The sequence below is a fragment of the Hydra viridissima genome, unplaced genomic scaffold (genome assembly GCF_058129835.1).
Source record: "Hydra viridissima isolate aposymbiotic clone 2 unplaced genomic scaffold, HvirCarnegie_v1 scaffold_2, whole genome shotgun sequence".
In the NCBI taxonomy this organism is placed as follows: Eukaryota; Metazoa; Cnidaria; class Hydrozoa; order Anthoathecata; family Hydridae; genus Hydra; species Hydra viridissima.
In genome coordinates, this window is record NW_028324301.1 from 799,878 (window position 1) to 821,237 (window position 21,360).

Genomic DNA, 21,360 nt, shown 5'->3' on the forward strand with positions numbered 1-21,360 from the left:
AAGCGGGAGTTGGCTCAGCTCATTTTCAACCATATGCTTAACCATTAACACATGCTTAAATAGTGGTTAAAATTTTTGAATTGTATATCAGTATGACTTTTTTCTTTTTTCATCAACGTTAAATGCAGATAAGTAGATTCTTGATCATTTATCTGCTTGCATAAAATTTTACTACATGTTTTTATTACAGGTTTATTTTTGAAGCTAATTTGTAGTTGAATTTGATCTTGTCGAGTTTTACCTGCAGAGCTTAAATGTTCCATTAATTTACCCATAGCGCAAAGTTTATCAGCAGATTAAATGTTTTTTCTATCATTACGCTTAATATTCATTGAATCAGCATTCCGAATTTGTCAACTGGCATTTTATGTATGCAAGAATTTTAAATTATAAAATAATTTAAAGATACAAACACTACAATTTACACCTCACGCAGATTAAACCTTAATCATAGTTTTTCTCCTCTTAACAAGTTAATTTAACAAGTTTCAAGATTTTATGTTTTAAGATTTCATTGTGAACAAGTTTTCAGTTTAACAAGATTTAACAAGTTTCCATCTTGAACAGTCAGTCTTATCTTTCAATCTTATCAAACTTAGCCTTTCTTCCATTCTTCTTGGAAGAAACTAGGAATAATCCATTTCTTCCAAGAAGACTGGAAGAAAGACTAAGTTTGATTGAGCTTCAATAATTTTATATTCAGCAGATACATTAGATACATAAATAACATTAGATGTTGAACCATCTACATAAGATCCTGATGATGATGATAAGATCCTTAAATGATATCCATGTGAACTTGAATACTATTTACTTTTAGAATAATAACAGGATTTTCAGATTCTTGATAGGTTTGGGTGTATTTAACATTGTTAAAATCCAAGACTGATGAAATGGATCTTGTGCCTGTGAAATCTACTTGATAACTATTTTCCAACACTAGTATAGATTATAATGTACTTTGATTTGCTGATATGGTTATATAGTATTGATTGTTAGAACTACTATAATGACCATTTTGTCTGCATTTGTATAATACTATTAATAGATATATTATTATTATTGACAACATTTCATAAAACTCCACCATTTGGTGAATAAAAGTTATTTGTAGTCAACGTTTGGAAATGAGTAGTATGTTTCCAAGTTAATCAATCCATATTTTTACTTTTTATTTTAGTCTGGCTGTAATGAAGGATTAAATTTAGTCCTGAGTTGTGTTTTATTATCAGACAATACAATTTGCATTTCTCTCTTTGATGTATTATTAACAGATTCATCATTAGAACGTTTAATCTCCTCTAAATATTTCAACATTTTAATACTTTCCATTTTTATATAAGAAAAATTTTATTACTTACGTCTCACGAATCTCACCAAAACAAGATTGTAGAAGTAAAATTTTTCTCGCAGAGAAAACAACGTCGTTATTAAAAATCTTCTCTACTCATAAAAAACTCTGCTCTACAAAAGTTTTAATCAAGCTATCCTGGATTAATTAGTAGATTAAGTAAAAGTGACTCGCCACATCTAGATTTACCAACAATTAAACCTCTAATACTTTTAGGGCGGCTAAAGGAAACACAACGGGTACCTTGGTGTAAAAAACAAAAGTATTGTCTTGATAGCTGGTGTTGACCAATTCATAAAGAGCTACCAAAATATGTAAACTATCCAATGTAACTACAACACAGATCAAGTCCAAAGTGATGATCAAGTATTTTGTGGACATTTTTATTTACATATTTAAAAAAAGATGGGAAAAGGAATGGATATGCTAGATATAAATGGAAGAATGATTTAGCACCAGAAACTTGAGCTGTCAAAGTTTGCGTTGAAAAGAGTAAATAAAATGGCTGACAACAGAAAAGCTTTATTAAATAAATGTCGTTCTAAGTTCGAAAAGAAATCAACGTTTAAGAGATTTTGTTAGTATACACGGTTGGTACATTAAAAAACATGCAACATGAAGTAGTAAATTTGGTTGCATAAACCTAACAAAAAAACTTTATCCATTCACTTATCCATTACATACAAATCTTAATGAATTGAGAAAGAATGGATTAGAACTGTGGATACAACAAATCTTAATGAATTGAGAAAGAATGGATTAGAATTTTGTAAATTCAGATAACGAAGATAAAATCGATTATCTAAATATTGATATTAAATATTTTGGAGATTCTTTAATAAAAGCAAAACATTCTTTCAAAGGCGATAGCTATGATGATGGTGATGATAGATATATGATGTTACAGATATCCTGAATTACATAAATAAAACATTTGAAGATTGTAGTGAGTATTTAAAAGGTCTGCTAAATATTTACATCGTTAAAAAATAACTATAATTGTAGAAGCACACAGGAATCAAAAAACTAAACCATAAATATATTCTATATATTTATTTACAAGATATCTTTTCTACAGAAAAAAATAGAAAATCTTTATGTAAATCTGAAGAATTGCTGAAGAGTAAAAGATATTAACTTTTATATACAACTTTGTCTTGAAGATGTAATTTAACTGGAGAGCTTTTTGTTTGGTATTATCTTATAAGATGGAATTATTTTAAGTTGATGATGATGATGATGATGAGGATGATGATGAGGATGATGAGGATGATGATGAGGATGATGAGGATGATGATGAGGAGGATGATGATGAGGAGGATGATGATGAGGAGGATGATGATGAGGATGATGATGATGATGATGATGATGATGATGATGATGATGATGATGATGATGATGATGATGATGATGATGATGATGATGATGATGATGATGATGATGATGATGATGATGATGATGATGATGATTGATATATTTATCAATATAACTATTAAAAATTTTCTTATAAAAAGTCTTCAAGATTTTGGGTTTACAATTCACTTTAACGCGAGTGAATTGTAAATCTCAAGCTTTGCAATACACTCTAACGAGCAAAATACAGACAGATTTGAAGGCACAGTGTTCCTGGTTACAGCCCCAAAAGCATTTGGTAGCACATTACAACCAGAATCAGCTAATAAACAAAATGAAACACGAAAAAATTTTTAAAGTAAAGATTTTGCATAAACCCTAATCAAGCTTCCTTCAACCTCAGCTACTCACTAGTTAGATTTTTACTAGTATAAGCTTTTTTAAATAAAGCAAACATAAAAAGTTTTTTGACATCTCAAACAATACTTACTTTTTAGAGAGCCACTGAAGCTCAAAGCAGCTTAATTAGTGTTGATTGAGTAACATTCATTAATCAATAACAGTTTTGTTAAGTTAACGACAGACAACAAATAGCCGATTACAGCTTGTTATTTAAAAAGCAATTATTTAAACAGAAATAAAGTTAGGACGATGCGTATGAAATGTAGTTATTGACTATACTGTTGCCATTCCTTAAAAAAAATGCATTGGATCCATAAGAAAGACGGTGAAAATTAGTTTGTCTTTCAAAACTTTTGATGAAGACCCATAAAGACTTCTGTACTACGTTTTATCAAAAGGTTTTCATCAGCTGATTTTAAGCTCCTTCTGCTCTATTAGGTTTAAAACGCTTGTTCAAGAGGCTTTCAAATCACTTACTACACATAATGGCACAGCACAAGACCCAATTTTCTATTAAAAGTAGTAGAAAAACTGTACGTATTTGTTACAGATTTCAAAGACAAGAGTAACTGACATTATGGTGTTAACTGTATTTAATAATTATTGACTTTTTTGATTATTTAGCTGTTTACAGTTATATTATTTTTTAAAGTAAAGCTCATCATTATCAAGACAAAATTATATTATTATACAAAATTATATATGACATATGTTGAAACACTTTCTTAGTAAAAGTCGAAACTAGTAATTGCAAAAATTGAACACAAGTTTTTGCAAACCAGTTCTAGTCGTTACCCTGGCAATACCGATGAGCTTTCACTGCCCATATCAACACCAAAACCTCGTATAACCATACGATCAGATAGTTCTTTATCAATATTTAATAACTCTATATCTTTTTAAAGCTTTTCGAGCAATTTATTTTTATTTAAACTTCTGAGGCAATCTGCAGCCAAGACAGTTTGACAAATCAGTCAGGAGTAGGGATCCAATAGTGTTAGAGAGAGCAGCCTGCAACAACAGTTCAAGAAATTTTGTTCTGGATATTTCAGCCCTGAAATTGCACCCCATAGCGGTCAACCTACAGTAATCCAGGACGACGATTTGAAAACCCTGACGGAAGTTGGTTCATCTCAAACGGTTCTTGGGAGTGCGAAAGAACTAAGCATCAGTCACACTGTTGTAGTAGATTCAAAGTGTGTTGGATAGGTGAAAGATCTGCAAAAGTGGATGATTTGAAAAAAAAATAAAAATTTTAATAATCTTGCACAGCCAAATCGATTCGTTTCTGAATCGAATCTTAAGTTGACGAAGAGTGGATTCTCAACGACAACAGTTGAACGAAAATACCTACTCTTGCTCATTCGAAAGAAATTCAAGCATGTGGAAATGGGATATTGGCGAAAAATAGTTGTGACATCAACAGTCGTGATACTGAGGTCCATTACTCAAAAATATTTTTCATAATTGTTAAATCTTTGAGATACTTGAATACCAAATGCTGACAGGACTGTTTGTCAATAAAGTTAATTCAACTACAGAATATCTATAGCAACCACTTGCACAATTTAGAAAATATTCGTAAAAAGATAGTACTCGAACGATAGAATGGGGGAAAATTCAATTTTGGATGATTCTGAAAGAAAATCTATATAGCGGACTACCTCCACTATATAAATTTTATTACAATTTTAAAATTTTGATTAAAAACAGGATCTTAAGGCGGCTTTCCACGGAGCGAATTAATTCGCGCGAAGCGAATAATTTCGCCAAGAATATTTGAGAGCATGCGCACAAAGATTTTTTTTATCGCAAGGCGAAAAATTTCTCTTCGCAAAATAGTTGGATCGACTTCTACTTTTTTTGTAGCGAATTTTTTCGCTTGAAGAAAGGGCCAATCAGAACCTTTGAAATATTCAAACATGCAAATTCGGAAATAAACAAACACAACAAAATTATAATGGCCGACAATAGTACGTTTATTCAGTGGTTTAAAGAAAGAAATGTTAACGTTGATTTATTGGAAGCTTTATTAAATGCTTCTCAAAATGAAGTTGCAATTACGAATGAAGAAGTAGTTGGTGAAGTAGTCGAAAATGAAGAGAATGAAAGCGATCATTGTATGCCTGTTGAATTCGATATAGATAATTTTCTTGAAGCTGTTCGTGAGCTTCCAAGCTTATGGGATGTTAATCATCCCACATACAAAGATAGATTAGTGAAATTAAATGCGTGGAAAAAACTTGCATTAAAATTTTGTAAGGAAGAGGACTTCCTTCAGAAAAAGTTAAAAAATCTGAAAGATACACTAAAAAAATGTTTAGATAAACGTAACCGTATGACTAGATCAGGAGCAGCAGCCTCAAACTTACCAAAATGTAGGTTTTTTTTCAAATGGCATTTTTACATGAAAAAAGTGAAAACAAACTAACGGAATCTAATGTAGATATTTTTCCAGATTTTGCTTCACCGTCATTTCACTCACAGCATAGTATTTCACCATTAAGTCCAAGTGTCAGTAGTTGTAGCAGTGAATTAATTCTAACTGAAAATCGAAAAAGATTAAGCTGTACAAGACCATCCATTCCAAAAAAAGCACGGATCAAAAATCAAAATGATGAGTCATTGTCACAATTGTCACAATCATTAGTAGAGTGTGACAAGATGTTAAAAAAGTCAATGGAAGATGTCGAGGAAGATGAAACAACCCTATTTTGTCGAAGCCTTATTCCAATTATGAAAGAACTCCCAATAAAAGAAAACAGACGGGCTATGATAAAGATAAAAACACTTCTTTTCAACATGAAATATGGCGAGCATGAAGAAATTTAGAGTAAATTATAATATAACTTAAATTATAATATAACTATATATATATATATATATATATATATATATATATATATATATATATATATATATATATATATATATATATATATATATATATACACACTTATGATAGAGTGTTTAGGTATATATTATTATTATTATATATAGGCTTATATTAGGTATATATTTTATATATATATATATATATATATATATATATATATATATATATATATATATATTATATATATATAATATATATATATATAAATTATATTATAATTTACTCTAAAAGTCTTTTTATCATATCAGTTGTTAACATTAATAACTTTGTCTTAATAAAATATCAGAATATAAAGTGTCGTAATATTTTGACTAATAGATGATAGCAACTACCCATAAACTACATGGTTTACTATGGAGACTTTTCACCTTAATTTTTTTTTTTTAAATCTACTTATATATATTTTATATTTGCTAATGCCTTATTTTTATCTGTGTTACAGATACAAATAAATTATATGAAATAACATTCAAATGAATTTCTAAATGTTTATCAAAAGTATTAACATATATATTTAAAACCAGAAACTTTACGGAAATTATAGAAATTTACAGAAATTCTAGAACATTTTAAATTTTTTTTTAAAAATCAGAATTGACATGTTAACAGTTTTTTAAAGCAATTTTTTTATGAATTTCTATTTACTAAGTCTAATTGCCATTCGAGTTCACCTTCTGGTGAATTGAAGTACTCTTTAAAGTCGTCTCTAACTTGCTTTGCGTCTTTTGAGTAGTTGTTAGAACCTGATGACAGTGGTTGCAGTGCAGCAGAACATGAATTATCTTGCCTCCAATCACCTGGTCTAAACCCAGCAGGACCGTCGATATCAGTATAATTTGTGGGGCAGTAGAGATAATTGTTTGCTGACCTTTTTTTCATCAGAAAGTTGTGTAAGGCTACAATCGCTTGTGTAATCAAAATTACTTTTTCGAGATTAGCAATAATTGGTCTGCGAAATATTCGAAAGCGTGATGTGGCAATGCCAAATGTATTTTCTATAACCCTTCTGGCTCTTGAAAGTCTGTAATTAAATATTTTTTGTTTTAAAAGAATGTTTTGATTGGGATATGGTTTCATCATGTGCCTTTTTAAACCAAAAGCATCGTCAGCAACTAAAACGTACGGTATTATTTTATCTGAATTACCAATCTTTTCTGGATCAGGAATATTCAATTTATTATTTTCAATTGCATAACCAAGACTGCAGTTATTAAAAACACTACCATCACTCTGTCTTCCAGAGTCACCAATGTCCACCATAGTAAATTCGTATTTAGCATTACAAACAGCTAGAAGAACTATGCTATGCGTTTTCTTATAGTTAAAATACTCTGATCCGCCATTATGAGGAGCTTGCATAACAATGTGCTTGCCATCTATTGCACCTATAGCATGCGGAAAATTCCACATATTTTCAAATTCTTTTGCAATTGTTTTCCATTCTTGTTTTTCTGATGGAACGTGTAGATAGTTTCTCTCTTTCAATGAAGTCCAAATAGCAGCACACGTTTCACTAATAATCCTACTGATAGTGGAAGCGCTGATTCTGTAACTTGCAGCAATAGTACACTGAGCATCACCTGTTACAAGGAATCTAAGTGTTACGGCCAACCTTTCACTAGGACTAACAGGGTCTCTCATGGTTGTTCTCTGTTTTACAATGATAGGCGCTACGAACGAAAGCAACTCTTCGTAAGTTGTTGGAGACATACGAAAATACTTAAAAAAATATTCCTGGTCGTGTAAACGTAAATCCTGGATTAATAAATGAAACTCTCCTTTCTGTAGGCGTTCGGCATAAACTTTTCTTACCCAAAATCGTTTTTTATTCTTTACTTTTTCTCTTTTCATTTGCATCATTTTTAAAATAATTAATTTTCTTCGAAATAACAGCCATCTGTTTTTCGTCAACATGTTTTCCAAAAAGCGCGCTAAAAGTTATGCTAAACTTACGTGGAAATCAAATTTCTGGTTCAGCGAAAAAATAGACACGAATTAATTCGCTTCGCGCGAAATAATTCGCTCCGTGGAAAGCCGCCTTTAATTATGATTTTAGTCTCAAAGAACTTAAAACATTAACTATTTCTACAACTTCTAACAGTTAAGCGCTGTGAAATCATAAATTTTAATTGCTGTGAAACCATAAATTTGCTTTAAGAATCTGTGACATTCCAGATATAATATATTCTTTATGATGTCAACCCTACCCCCTTTAACACATCTTGAGAAAATTTTAAACCTAGAAGAGGAAGGACAGCTTCACGCATAAAATAAAAACTTTGAACTCTGACAATAGGGTTTTTTCAATTGACAAATACACTTTAGAGGTTGTAGTTCCTGAAAAGAAAAAAGGTTTGAGTAAAAATTAATTAAATTAGACATAAATGTAATGACATCAAAAGGTCTGTAAAAGAATATAAATGTTTACTTGGCAATAAGACCTTCTTTCACACATAGGTTGATGAGTGCATCGTCAGATTCACCCTTAATAAGAAAAATAAAAACTTAATTTTTAAAAAACCAAAGATCTGTATTATTGTCCAGTATTGTGTCCAGAATAAAAACTTCATATGTTCTATTTTCACCATTTTGCCAGAAGCAATATGAGTGGTGCATGAACTATTTAATCATCAGTAATAAAACATAAAAATTCAGCTTATCAGTTGGTCAACAAACATTAATTCCTTTAAATAGACTTCATTTGTTCATCTATCTTCATTCTCTCACAAAGTGAGATGGTAAGAGTGGTGCATGAACTATTTAATCATTAGCATAAATAGTATATAAACAAAATAAATTTAAAAAAATGTCAGGTGCTCAGTTTTAAAAAGCTCGATTAAAATCAACATTTGTATTCAGAACAAAAATCATCATTGCACCATTGTTATTGACTTATCCTATTGTAATTAACTTACTGCACTGCGAACTCTTCCACAAAAAGCAAAAGTTTTAGAAGAACCTGTCATACGCCCTTCATTATCAACCTAAAAGATTTTTTTTTTATTTAAACAATAACAAAGAGTTTTAAGTTAAAAATATATAAAGCTAATATTATAATGAAAAATATATTAGATTGATATATTTACCTCTGCAATAGAAATCTGAACTGATGCATGATCCTTTGCAGATATTATATTATTTGTAGCTGAGCTGAAAAAAGAGTAAATTGCATATTTAGGCAATAAAATGATATTTTTTATCAAGTTATTGGAGAATCAGGAACAGATCAAGGATATTAATTAATTTCTTATAATTGGGCAAACATACTTGCATAGGCTTAATTCATAGTTTATTGTTTTAGCAGAGTTAAATAAACTAATAACAAAATGCAGCTGAAAGTAATGAGATACTAAAAATTATATCTACTCCTCCATAAATCAATGTTTAACTAAAATGAATTATATTTGAAAATTTAAAAATTTAACAAGAAAATAAGTTACCATTTTCTGGGAATATAAACATCAACTACCTCACCAGCGTCGTTCTGCATGATCAATCAAAAACTAAAACATAAACTTCTTTAATGACAGGACTTTTTTCTTATACAGATTTCCATATTAAATGTTTAATCAATACAAATAACAGAAACTGGCAGTCTGAAAAGACTGTTACTTCCTTAGTTTTAAATGAAACAGGATTGATGTTTGGCTTTAACATGATTATTTTAAATTAGAATAGCATAATTCTTTCAACCCACAAGAAACTCACTTAAATCCTTTTTACTTTATGTAGCTATACATACAACATACCAGGGATTATCTGTTGGTTGACTGAAAATTTAATGTTGCCTATTTCCACATTTGTCTTTTATCTTTTTAAATCAACTTTATTCATCAAAAAAAACCATGAAGGAAAGACATTTTATACGTTAAAAATGAAAGCGGTGAAAGAGAAAACATATAGATCAACTCCATTGTGTCTCTAAAAATATTTCACTGATATTTTTAAGAATGAAGCGCTACTCGTTTACTACGTACCAAGGACTGACGACCTTTGCTGAATTGTGCTAGCGAGTAAAAGGTTCTTGTTAAACTAAAGCGTGTTAAAGAGGAATTGATAAATGACGGAACACTTTTGAGTAGAAAACAGAATGTTGTATAACTACAAGTAATGTTATTTTAGAAATAATTTTTTACTAAATATTGCAGCTTGTTTAATCTTCTTCATATTACTACTATATTAACCTTTAAAATTATTAGACTAATTTAAAAAAATTAATTGATCAAAATATTGATGTATATTTGAACTAAGATCTGACATGGTTTCCCGCGTGAATAATTGCGCGAAGTGACATTTCCATCATCAATTATCTGTTGAAGATGAACTTTCAGGGTAAAAACTCATTAGATATCTATGACCGATTTTTCATCCTATAAGAAGTCTTAGAATACCCCCTACTTTTGCTATGATTTTTTTTTTAATGTGCTAAACTTTCACAAATGAAAATTGTGAAAAACTCCGGTTGGCTAGCCTAAGATTAACAGGGATAAGATTGGAGTTTAGTAAAGTTAGGTTCATCTTTACTCATTTAACATAAGCTGAATGTGTGTGTTTTTTTAATAAAATGACATATTTCATGAAAAGAAGTTATTCATAGTTTTTTGGAAATAGTATGTAACTGGTAGAATCCATAAATGTTCCATAAAAACTTTTGTTTTTCTGTTTCATAGGGTTCCATGGAAATTTTCAGGTATAAATTTATTTTTGTTATTATTTATATTATTGTTATTTTTAATTTTGCTATTTACTGTTTGTTTTTTTTTTTTTGTTTTTTGTTTTTGTTACTGTTTTTATTGTTTGTTTTTTTTTACTATTTTTTATTATTTTTTATTATTTTTATTATTATTTTGTTATTTTATTACTTTTATTATTATTTTGTTATTTTATTATTTTTATTATTTTGTTATTTTATTATCCTTATTATTTTATTATTTTTATTATTTTTTATTTTTTTTTTTTTATTATTATCATTTTAAGATTTTGCTTTTTTTTTATAAAAAAAAGTTATTTTTCTTACCTTGCATTAAATAATACTTAATCCTATTATTAATTATGACTAATAAATTATGATTTTATATGGAGTTTTAAAAGGATTTTCAACTAATTGAACATGCAATCAATGCAGTTTTACAGAAATAGCAGTAAGCAGTTTTTTTTGTTTAAAATTTCTTTCCTGTCAACAAATTGTGAATTCTGTTTTCTACTTTTAGGGTGATGGGGGGTTCATGAGTCCCGGAATGGGGTCACCTGCAATAGATAGTTCACAAAAAAAGGTTTATCAATAAATAATTTGTACTAGTAAATATCTAATTTTGTTAAGTGATGTTTTTATTAAAGTAGCTAAGTATGTGTACCTTTTTCCTTAAGAAATTTTTTTCGAATATACAAACAAAAAAAATCATTTTGTTCATTGATTTATTTAGAGTTTTATTAAAAACCTTATAGTTGGTTTATATTTCATTTGAAATAGTTTTACTAATTTAAAGTAACAAAAGAGTAAAAAATGAGTACAACGCAATAAATTAGTTTGCTAAGCATTACATGTAGCAGCTGAACTGGCTAGTCTATACCACAGTCTGTTGTGTCACAATCCCAACAAGGCACAAAATTTAGAACAAGTACATTAATATCATTTGCAGTGGGATAGTAAAACATGATGAAAAACAATAGAATACTGCTGCCACATTCATCACAAGATTCAATAACTAATTTGTTTAAGAGAGTTTTCTCATGTTGCTTTGGTAGGACTTCAGAACCTTTTTTGTAAAGTAGGTTTGTGACCATCTGCATTTTTTTCTTGTACTTCAACACATAAATCAAATGAAGACCAACTGCACTTCATTTAGATACTACAAATGATGAGTGAATGCAACCAATGCTGCATGTCTAACAACTAAATTGTCATACAATAAAAGCTGACAAACAATGTGCAAGTTATTTTTTATAGTTGTGACAGATACTAGTGCTTAAAACCAAGCATAAATGCAATATGTCCAACATAAACAGCATTTTGTTGACATTGTGATCTAGAGTGTACACTGTGGCTGCTATCAAGTAATAGGTGTAGTACGCTGCAAATCTTTAATCAGGATGCCCTGCCTACTATTGCTAGTGCTGATGTTTCCACTGAACATTCTTTTTGATAAATGACCAATCTCTGCATCACTTTTTTTAGTGCATACTTCATGTTTTCTGTATCAGAGAACAATGCTGCAGCTACAGTACTAAAAGACATCAACTTATTGTTTTCACTATGGCTTTTTGTCTTTGTTTTTCTTCAGATTGCAGTTTCTTTGTTTTTGCTTTTTTTGTTGTTGTTGTTCCTACCACTTGTTTAAAAATCAACATTAACAAAACGTTAACAAAAACTTTATATATTTAACAATTTATTATAATATGTGCTTCTGGTTTCTTGTGTCAATAACTAGCATTGGTGTTTGGTTTTTCTGTTAATAACAAATAATAAAGTACCTGCTCAATCTTTTTTTTAAGTTCCCTTTTTTTGGTTTCTTTTGACTAGCAAGAAAATGCATATCAAAAAGAAAAAAAGCGTTGTATCATTAAATGATACACAGATTCTCTCTAATAGAAACTCTCTTTATTTCAATGATAATACAAATACATATCTCCTTTTTTCTCTTTATTAACATCATCTTTAAATATACATATAAAAAAAAATGCCATGTATATAAACATAGTTCTTTTTCATCCACCTAGTGTTACTTTTAAGGCATCACTTCCCTGAAATGAATTGGCTTTTACTCTCTTGTTAATTCACAGGAGCTTCTTGACTTCCCTGCATGAGGAAAAAACACTTACACATTAAATTATTTACTGTGCAACCAATCAATCAGAAATTTAATCAAGTTTAACACAATATATTTCTTCATATGAATTATTTACAGGGTTCAAATCTACAAAGTACATGTCAAAAGTTCCTTGCATTCTCCCCATAACTAAATAGTCATTAAACCTGTATTTGCTTGAAGCATTATCTAATAGGTCAGCTTAGAGTTTCCTTTTGTCTAAGATAATTTGGTATCTGCATTTTGAGATTTGTTGTTAGGTTAGAATTTACTTGCACAATAGCTTTCTCTTCGTCAATGTTTTTGACTGGGTTGTCATATGCACAAGGGTTTTATTACAGAATTATTTTTTAAAGTTTTGAAATTAACTTTTTTTTTTAAATCCTCAAAAAAATATGAACTATAAAGTTTATACTGATACTGATCAAATATATTTGCTTAATTACTTGTAATTTAAATATGTCTGCTTAATTACTTAGGGTCCTTAACATGTTATTAATTGTGTTTTAACATCTATTTTTATCAAACCCTAGAAAAATCGATCGCAAACTTTGCTTCCAATTACTGCAGCAATTTTTCATAAAGCAGAATATAATGTGACAGAGGATGTCTTCCGTCATGATGGTATAGATATACATCAAGTATGTTTTAAAGAGTAATTCTTCATTTATTACACTTTATTTTTTTTTTTTTTTTTCAGTTGTTCAAGTTAAATTTTTAAAATAGGTTACTATAGTGGGTATTATTCGTGAAGTGCAAGAAGCTGCTACAAATATTTCATACAAGATAGATGATATGACTGGTGATTTGGTCTCTGTAAGAAAGTGGATTGATGCTGAGGTATATTTAAGTTTTTCATATTGTTTAGAAGTATTAAAAACCTTCAGAAATAATACGAATATTTTTTTTTTCTTTTTTACTTGCCATTTATTTTGATATAAATATGAGAATAAACATTAATATGATAAGGTGTCAGTGATTGTTAAAAATTGTCAATTGATTAATTAGTATTTGGATATAAAAGTATTATATTCTAAAGATAAGGTAAATACTTTGTATTTCTTTAAGTTTTCTAAATTTTTCTAATTGATTTTAGAAATTTAGAAAAAAATTTTTTGATTATTTAAAATGACAATACTACTATCAAAATTTAAAATAGTTCAAGTAAATATTTCTGAAAATTTTTCTAAAACTGTAAAGAAAATTAAAATCTTGAGCACTAGTTTTACCAATTTAATTTTTCTGTTTTTAATGGTATATTTAAAAAATGGTATATATAAATAAGTCAGCTTCAATCATCTTCTTGATAAACTTGTTCTAGTTCTACTGAGACATTCCTAGCTTTACTCAAGAAAATCTTTTGCATGGTTTTCAAGTGATTGTGAATTCTTGTTTTGTTTCTTTCATTTACCTATCTGCACTTCTTACATTGGTTTGGAGGGAGCATTTACTTCTAGTAATGATAAAGTTTACACAAAGAACCAAAATGCAGTGTTCTTTTGTTGAGCAAAATATTGATTTACAACCTATTGTAAAGTAAAAAACAAATGTTTAGCAATTAAAATTCTAACTATTTCCTAAAAAATTATAATTTTTCAAAAATCTAAACTTACTAATATTAGAGCATTTTTTATCTAGGACAAGTTCTGAATCACTTATTCCCAAATGTTTCAAGATTTAGATCTTTAGCAAGCAATACTCAATTGACTCGACTTTTTTAACTAGAAAATAAAATATTGTTTTCAGTTAAAATTCACCGCTATAAAGTTGTACTTATGTCATATAATGTCAAGCTTATCAGCAAATTATTTAAACGCAGACTTCTTTTTTTTTTTTCTTTTTTTTTTTTTTTTGTATACAGTTTACATGCTCTTAATATTCCAAAGAATTTTGAAAATGCAAAAATGATTAATTTGTTAAAAAAATATTATTTAAATTAATGATCAGGACCCAAGTGACAATCTAAAGAGGTCAGAGTGTAGGGAAGGTACTTATGTTCGTGTGGTGGGCAACATGAAGTCATTTAATGATGGTCAAATGCGAAGTGTGATGGCATTTAGTATAGTACCAATAAAGGATTTTGATGAAATATCATTCCATTTCTTAGATGTTGTCTATGCAAATTTAAGTCTAAAAAAGGTAGGTTACTCTGTTGACTGTATATAAAGGAACTTTATGCATTTATCATTAAGGACTACTAAATGAAAAGTTGATTTTATGGTTTTTCTATCAGATGCTATTTCTTTCTTATATGGCTCATTTATTGTTTTATTATTTTTGTAGATTTTTTTTTTTCCGATTTTAAATTACTTATTGCTGACAATCAAAAAAAAAGAAATTTTTTTACAAGAGATTTTCAAAATATCAAATAACTCTTGTAACATATTCCTCCTTATTTTGGTTATTGCTTTGCCATTCAGTTATTTTCTAATTGCAACTATGATCAACTTTGTCATTTCTTAGTACTCCAAAATGTTCTTCTGCGTGTGTCTCTTCTGCATGAAATTAGGAAAAGGATTGAGAAAAACATTCTCTTTAGCAGAAATAAACCAAAAAAACATGGCTGTCTGAAAAGTGCATTAATTATTTTAAGGAGGATGTTTATTAAATTAGTTTATCATGATTTTATAAATGAGTTTTAGCTTTATTTTAATGTTTTATGAGTTTTCACTGTATTAAAAATTTAACAATAGTATTCATAGTAATAACTTATAATTGTATAAAAATCGTTAGTTGCATTAAAATATGTTTAATACAACATTGTTTTTGGTACACTTCAATAAAAATAAGTTTTTAGTTTTTAATTATCTAATAGCCTCCACTAAGCCAGAGAATGTCTTTTCATTTAGTAGTCCTTGTTATTATGATTACAAAACTATTTAAAACAGTTGTTTAAAATTACAATTTAGAAAATTTTGCAGTTTTTTTTTTTTTTACTTTGCATAAAAATTTTAGGCTCCAAATCTTACTGTTGTAAACAACGTAGAGACACCAAATAGATTTGCTGGAACTGGTGATCCATTGGGAGGTGGTTTTAATGATGCTGGTTTGACCGGTACTAATAAAATTGTCTTTAACTATATTTCTGCATGTACAGCTGAGCAAGGAATAAGCATTTCAGAGTTGAAGCAAAAGACAAAGAACATTGGTGAAAATCAATTAAGGTTTGAATTCTTTCACCAAAATTTAAATATTAGAAATTTATTAGATTCATTAAAATGTAAGCGTGTTTTTTCCTGGATTTTTCTCAATAAAATGTTATTTAGTTTTGCAACAAAATGTGCACTGCTGCTCAAATGTATTTGCTTACCCTAGTTTTATTTATTTTGTGAATAGAATTACTAGACTGTATTTACAGACAAGCTTATAAGAGTAATCCTAAAAAACTTAAAAAGGAAAGTATTAAAACAATGGAATTTACAAAAATGAGATTTCATGTTATACCTAATTCTGTTCTTTTTGTTTCTGTTTACAGGTATTTAAGTTATTGGCCGAGTTTTAAGTTTCCAGTATAATATTAATTTGGTTTTCTGTGATGCGCCTTTTTAAACAAAAAAAGGAATTTTCAATCAAAATATTTACATAAAAACAAGTCACAACAGAATTAATCAATTTTAAAACCACAAGTGTAACAAATTACTTGATGAGTCACAAATTTACGTGAGCCAACAGTGATAAAATATAGTCTACGCATCTATTCTAATCAAGATAAAATTATTTAATTCAAAAAATTACAAAAAGAAAAATATTGTTATTTCAACTCTAAAACCAAAGGCACTTTTAAAAGTATAACATCAAAGCAAATCAGATCAGTAATTGATATTATATCGATTGGTCTTAATAGCCTCAGCACAGATGTACTGAAGCTTTTAAGTTGTGATTGTCCTGTTAGAATGTCCATGTCAGAGGCACATTTTTATCTATAATAACTAGCATTTGATTTTTCAGTTTTAAATTTTTTTTTTTTTTTTTTTTTTTTTTTTTTCTTTCTCCAGGATACCAATAAAGTTGGCCCAATCCAGAAAATTCTGAAAAGCACCCCTAAAATCAAACTTTTACCACCCCAATGTTTCACATTTCCAATAGTTTACATTGTTTAAATCATTTGGGAATTGGTCTTCTTACATTTCGTTTACCATCTAAATCTTTCAGGTTAAACTTTGACTCATTCGGCCATAATTACGTCTCCACTTCTACTATCCTGTTTCTGTAAGTTTTTGCAAACTTCAAACGTGCTTTTCGGCTCTTCGCCAAAATAAATGGGTTTTTTGCTGCACTATAATACACAACCTTGTCATCCAAATGTCTTCATTAAGCACCAGTGTTAGCTTCATTTTTGCGACCGTAACGAAACGTAACGTGGTCAGACTCCAACTTCCCAAAAACGAAATTATAACTCAATTACGTTAAACAAAGTTGAGCAGGATAAGTTAAAATGTTGGAAATATTGATCATTACCAATTTGCAATTACCAAATATATATGCATGTTGCCAAAAATATTAGTTTCAGTCCAAGATTGGTAATGGTGTTAGGTCAATAAAAGATGTAAATTAATTACTTTAATTGATGGAAAAACTAATCAAATCCAGTAAAATGTCGTAAAAAAAACCCTGAAAATTTGTTGGCAATCTTGCAATCAGTAATAAAGTTTTAGACATAACATTAAAAGTAATTAACATTTTTAGCCGTATAGAGACCTTATATTGGTAGTTCACGCTCGGCTCGGGCTTGACATATACCAGGCTCAATCCACCTCTAACATCATCTCAAATTTAATTTTACTTACTTGTACTAGCAACATAAATCAGTGGGTTTTTTTAAAGTTTATTAGGTTGTTAAAAAGTTTATTGTGTTCAACTTTTGTTCAACTTTGTTCAGCTTCGTTTTACTATGATGATTAACAAAATTACCGAAAATAAACGTGACGTAATTGAAACAAAACTACGTTGCGTTTATATAAGTTATACTAAAATTTATTTTATGCTTATTTATCATACATACATTTTCTGCCATAATAAGTTCCAATTTGCGAAATCTCTGGCACTAGCAAATGGATTCTTTTTAATGTACCTAACAATGACGATCAGTATGAAGAGTACCTTTCGGTCGTCTACCTAAAAACAGTTCCTTTGGTTTTATATTTGTCAACTAATCAATTTACAACTGCTCTTGACATTTTATAATTTTTACATAAATCAACTTTTGTAATTCCAGCATTATAATCATCAATGATTTTTTTTTGTTTGAAAAGTCTGTTATATTTTTTACGTACCATTTTGTCGTCTTTAAACTAGAGTTTTACTGTAAATTTCTACAAAGCAACATTTGTATTGTTTTATGTATCATAAAAGACAAATTAAAACCCAGATTCGAAATGAACAATTTATGAACAAATTGCAGTGATGTTCATCAATCTAACGGTATTAAAATGTTTGTTTTGAAATGTCACTATTTTTATGTTTTATCTTACAAAAAAACAGCTGAAAGATACTCATAAATGAGAACAAATCAAGGATATATTCCACTTTCATCAGCAAATAAATATCTAGCAATTGAATAAATTCTTATAGTATATATTACCTATGTAATTGGATACAATGTATATATAATAGATAATATTAGCAAATATAATAAAGATTTAAAAGTTAAAATTCTTTTATTTAAAACTTTTGTTTCCTTGGAAAACATTTTGTTTTTGTTTTGTGAAGTTTTTCATTTTGATGATCACTTTTCAGATTTCGTTACTTGACAAAAAGTTTTAGTTTTAGGTGGATATATATTTCGGTTGCAATATATTGAAATTTACTTCGCAAATATGTTTCATGTAATTGTTCATTCAATATTTAGAAATAGTTTGGAATGGCTAAGCAATGAAGGACATATATATTCAACAATCGACGATGATCACTTTCGCTCTACTTCTAATTAAATTTTACAAGACCTTATGTCAAATGTCTATATAAAAAAAGTGATTGTGAATTTTTCTTTTTAAAGTCTTTTTTCCAAAATGTCATGCTTTGCGATTAAAGTTTCAGATATACTTTATTATAATAAATTACTTAGTGACCAAATAACGCTGGTGAGTATCTTTTTAAATGAAAATGTCTTTTAAAATTTACTCTTGTATCAAAGTCGTTGTTTTTTTGTTTTTTTTTCATTCCTTTAGAGAGACGGCAATATAATTTTGTAATGATAAATCATTAAAAGGAAAACGAAAATCGAAATAACTGGAGTCATTAATTTGTTTTTATTTTTTTGTTTTGTTTTGTTTTCTTTTTATTATTTTCCATTGCATTTGGCGTAAACATCCGTTTATTTTAAAATTTAAATATGCTTATGCTCTGATATAATTTGTCTCCTCAGCTAAAAATTTAAATTTAGCTGTGGTTACCAAGCCACCATTTACTCACGTATTTATAGTATGTGTCAAGAAATGATAGCATACCTTATTTAATTATATGCATGGGCTGAAAAAATAATTTGCTATTTATACCACTCGTGAGCACTCAGAAAACGTGGCAAAAGACTTGTGGTGAAGTTTGGGTTCTAATGGATCATTTCTAAACAGTTTCTAACGAACAGAAATCGGCTGAAAACGCAGTTTTCTTTAAAAATTCAGGAAACGGTGAATTTTTTGCGAAGGCTGAGCTCAAGTTTTAATGTCTTGCACATCCTACAAAGTTAGGGAAAAGCATTAATCAGTTATATTGATAAAATTGAAATATCGATTTTATTACGGGCGGGTAAAATTATCACTCATCAAACCATATTTTAGATATTTCTGCGATCCAATAACCTATTAAGCATTCTAAAATATTGCATAGTCGCGACGTTAGAATTTTCTTGTTCTGAATTTTTCACAACTGAGAAAATCGATGTAGAATTTTAAGTTTGTTTGCTGCTAAGTTAAAATAAAATTTTGGGAATAACATTTTTTCCACAGGTTTAACTATGTTCAGTTCTAAATAAATGGAATTTATGTAAATAACGCTAACGCCCATAGTTTTACACCCTCGTTTTGGAGATGAGAACAAAATAACTAGGTTTTTAGTAAAATTGAATAATCATGAAAAAATAGCTGTTGTTACATTTTATATAATAAATATATGAAATGTTATTTTGTTACATCTCATGTGTTAAATATATTGATAAATTAAAGACTAGTCAGGTGATCAATTCATTTTTCAACAACGAGGTTAGAAATCGTGGACTTTTTTTTTTTAGTTGGTAAATATCCTTACGACACCCTTTATTTGACACCTGTTCGTGACGACCGTGAACAACACTAAGACGTCTGGTTTAAAACAGTACATTTGGCTATATTAATAGAAAGATTATATAAAGAGAAAATGTATTGATTAAAGAAATCAAATTTTTTAAAAGTTCTCCATCAATTATTTAATGCAATATTAACAGCAGGCATCTTTGAATCCATAAAAACAATATCATTGGCGTTTTCAATAAGAATAGGCTGACAAGGAACACATAAACAAGCTACCATTGGTATATTAGTTTGTAATGGATTGACAATAATGCTTGAATCAAAGATCATCAAATATCTTAATGATGCTGCTCGCTTGAGAAACCTATTTATAGGAACTTGTGAATAATTATCTGTAAAAGAGATTTTAAAAAACACATGGTATGGCAGTGGATTTCGATATGAAAGATTTTTAACTCTTAAAGAAATAACTTATAACTTCACAACAACTGAAAAATCCTTTTCTTTGTAGGCATCGTATAATGAACTCACGCAAAGCTGCTGACCTGAAACTATTACAGCTTTGTGGTACTTATAAATCGAACGAAAATTTTAACTTAACTATTTCAAGGTCATCCATGAAGTTCAGAAGCAAACACGTTACAGCACTGGCTAAGTCATTTCCCCCATAACTAGTCATGGCTTCATATCGAATGATGCAATAACCTTCCTGTTAAGCGAACAATGACTAGTTAAATTATAATTTGAAAGTTTCTAACATCGAGGCAACATAAAACATTTTTAGGATCAGCGTTTTAACTTTTCACATTGAGTTTTGGTATCATTCCTTGATATTTTTGTGCGTATTATAACTATTTATTTGCTAATTGCCTGGATGAATGTTACAGTATTCATAGCATGTGTTTTATAAATCTTTTTCGGTTTTTTAAATTCTATATTGTTCTTTGACAAGTATTTTATATTATATCATTGAAATATATTGTATAAAGATCATACAGTTTTACCTATATTGAGTGATCCTTCCATGTGTTCTTTACTCATATTTCCATGCAATAATGTGCCTCAGTTGTTCGGAAAAGGTTTAAATGGTCTTGTACAGTTTGTTTAGAATCTTGTTGTTGCATTTGTTTAATTTGTTAAAGTAAAAAATTCTTTGTCTACTAAAATTTCACGTTGAAAGATTTACAAACTCTTTATTGTGAATTAGATACAAAGAAGCTGTAATAAAAAGATGTTTTTCTCCTTGAATTTTCACCAGCACCTATACGACATCGTTTTTTTCTCAAGTTTTTTTTTAGTGTTTGAATAGAAATGTTTTTTTACAGTTTT

At 28.7% G+C, this 21,360-nt stretch overlaps 2 protein-coding genes, 1 non-coding gene and 2 pseudogenes across 5 annotated transcripts; 2 read left to right on the forward strand and 3 right to left on the reverse strand.

Moving 5' to 3' along the window:
* Positions 1 to 4,828: 4,828 nt before the first annotated feature.
* Positions 4,829 to 5,943, forward strand: LOC149891461 (uncharacterized; annotated as a pseudogene).
* A 2,344-nt stretch (positions 5,944 to 8,287) lies between these two features.
* LOC149891462 (small ribosomal subunit protein eS21-like) lies at positions 8,288 to 10,072 on the reverse strand. Its single transcript, XM_090078897.1, has 6 exons — positions 9,980 to 10,072; positions 9,443 to 9,505; positions 9,089 to 9,152; positions 8,918 to 8,986; positions 8,431 to 8,486; positions 8,288 to 8,339 (listed from the first exon to the last, which is right to left on the reverse strand). Exons 2-6 carry the CDS (start codon positions 9,490 to 9,492, stop codon positions 8,324 to 8,326), a joined length of 255 nt encoding a protein of 84 aa, XP_089935023.1. The 5' UTR covers positions 9,493 to 9,505; positions 9,980 to 10,072; the 3' UTR covers positions 8,288 to 8,323.
* Positions 8,815 to 8,881, reverse strand: LOC149891463 (small nucleolar RNA SNORD36). The gene has a single exon (XR_016450374.1). It is a non-coding gene; the product is annotated as a small nucleolar RNA SNORD36 (small nucleolar RNA).
* Positions 10,073 to 10,199: 127 nt separating the features above from the next.
* On the forward strand, positions 10,200 to 19,045 carry LOC145189267 (replication protein A 32 kDa subunit-like). 3 transcript variants are annotated; one of them, XM_090078895.1, is made up of 9 exons: positions 10,306 to 10,334; positions 10,673 to 10,692; positions 11,085 to 11,143; positions 11,213 to 11,275; positions 13,342 to 13,449; positions 13,535 to 13,648; positions 14,756 to 14,947; positions 15,764 to 15,972; positions 18,657 to 19,045. In XM_090078895.1, the coding sequence occupies exons 4-9, from the start codon at positions 11,228 to 11,230 to the stop codon at positions 18,736 to 18,738; spliced, it is 753 nt and encodes a 250-aa protein (XP_089935021.1). In that variant the 5' UTR covers positions 10,306 to 10,334; positions 10,673 to 10,692; positions 11,085 to 11,143; positions 11,213 to 11,227; the 3' UTR covers positions 18,739 to 19,045. The 3 variants fall into 3 exon arrangements, with proteins under 3 accessions (XP_089935020.1, XP_089935021.1, XP_089935022.1); XM_090078894.1 differs by lacking the exon at positions 11,085 to 11,143 and having other exon boundaries at positions 10,200 to 10,334; XM_090078896.1 differs by lacking the exons at positions 10,306 to 10,334; positions 10,673 to 10,692; positions 11,085 to 11,143 and having other exon boundaries at positions 11,257 to 11,274; positions 13,340 to 13,449.
* A 1,154-nt stretch (positions 19,046 to 20,199) lies between these two features.
* On the reverse strand, positions 20,200 to 20,759 carry LOC149891464 (uncharacterized; annotated as a pseudogene).
* Between the last annotated feature and the right edge of the window lie 601 nt (positions 20,760 to 21,360).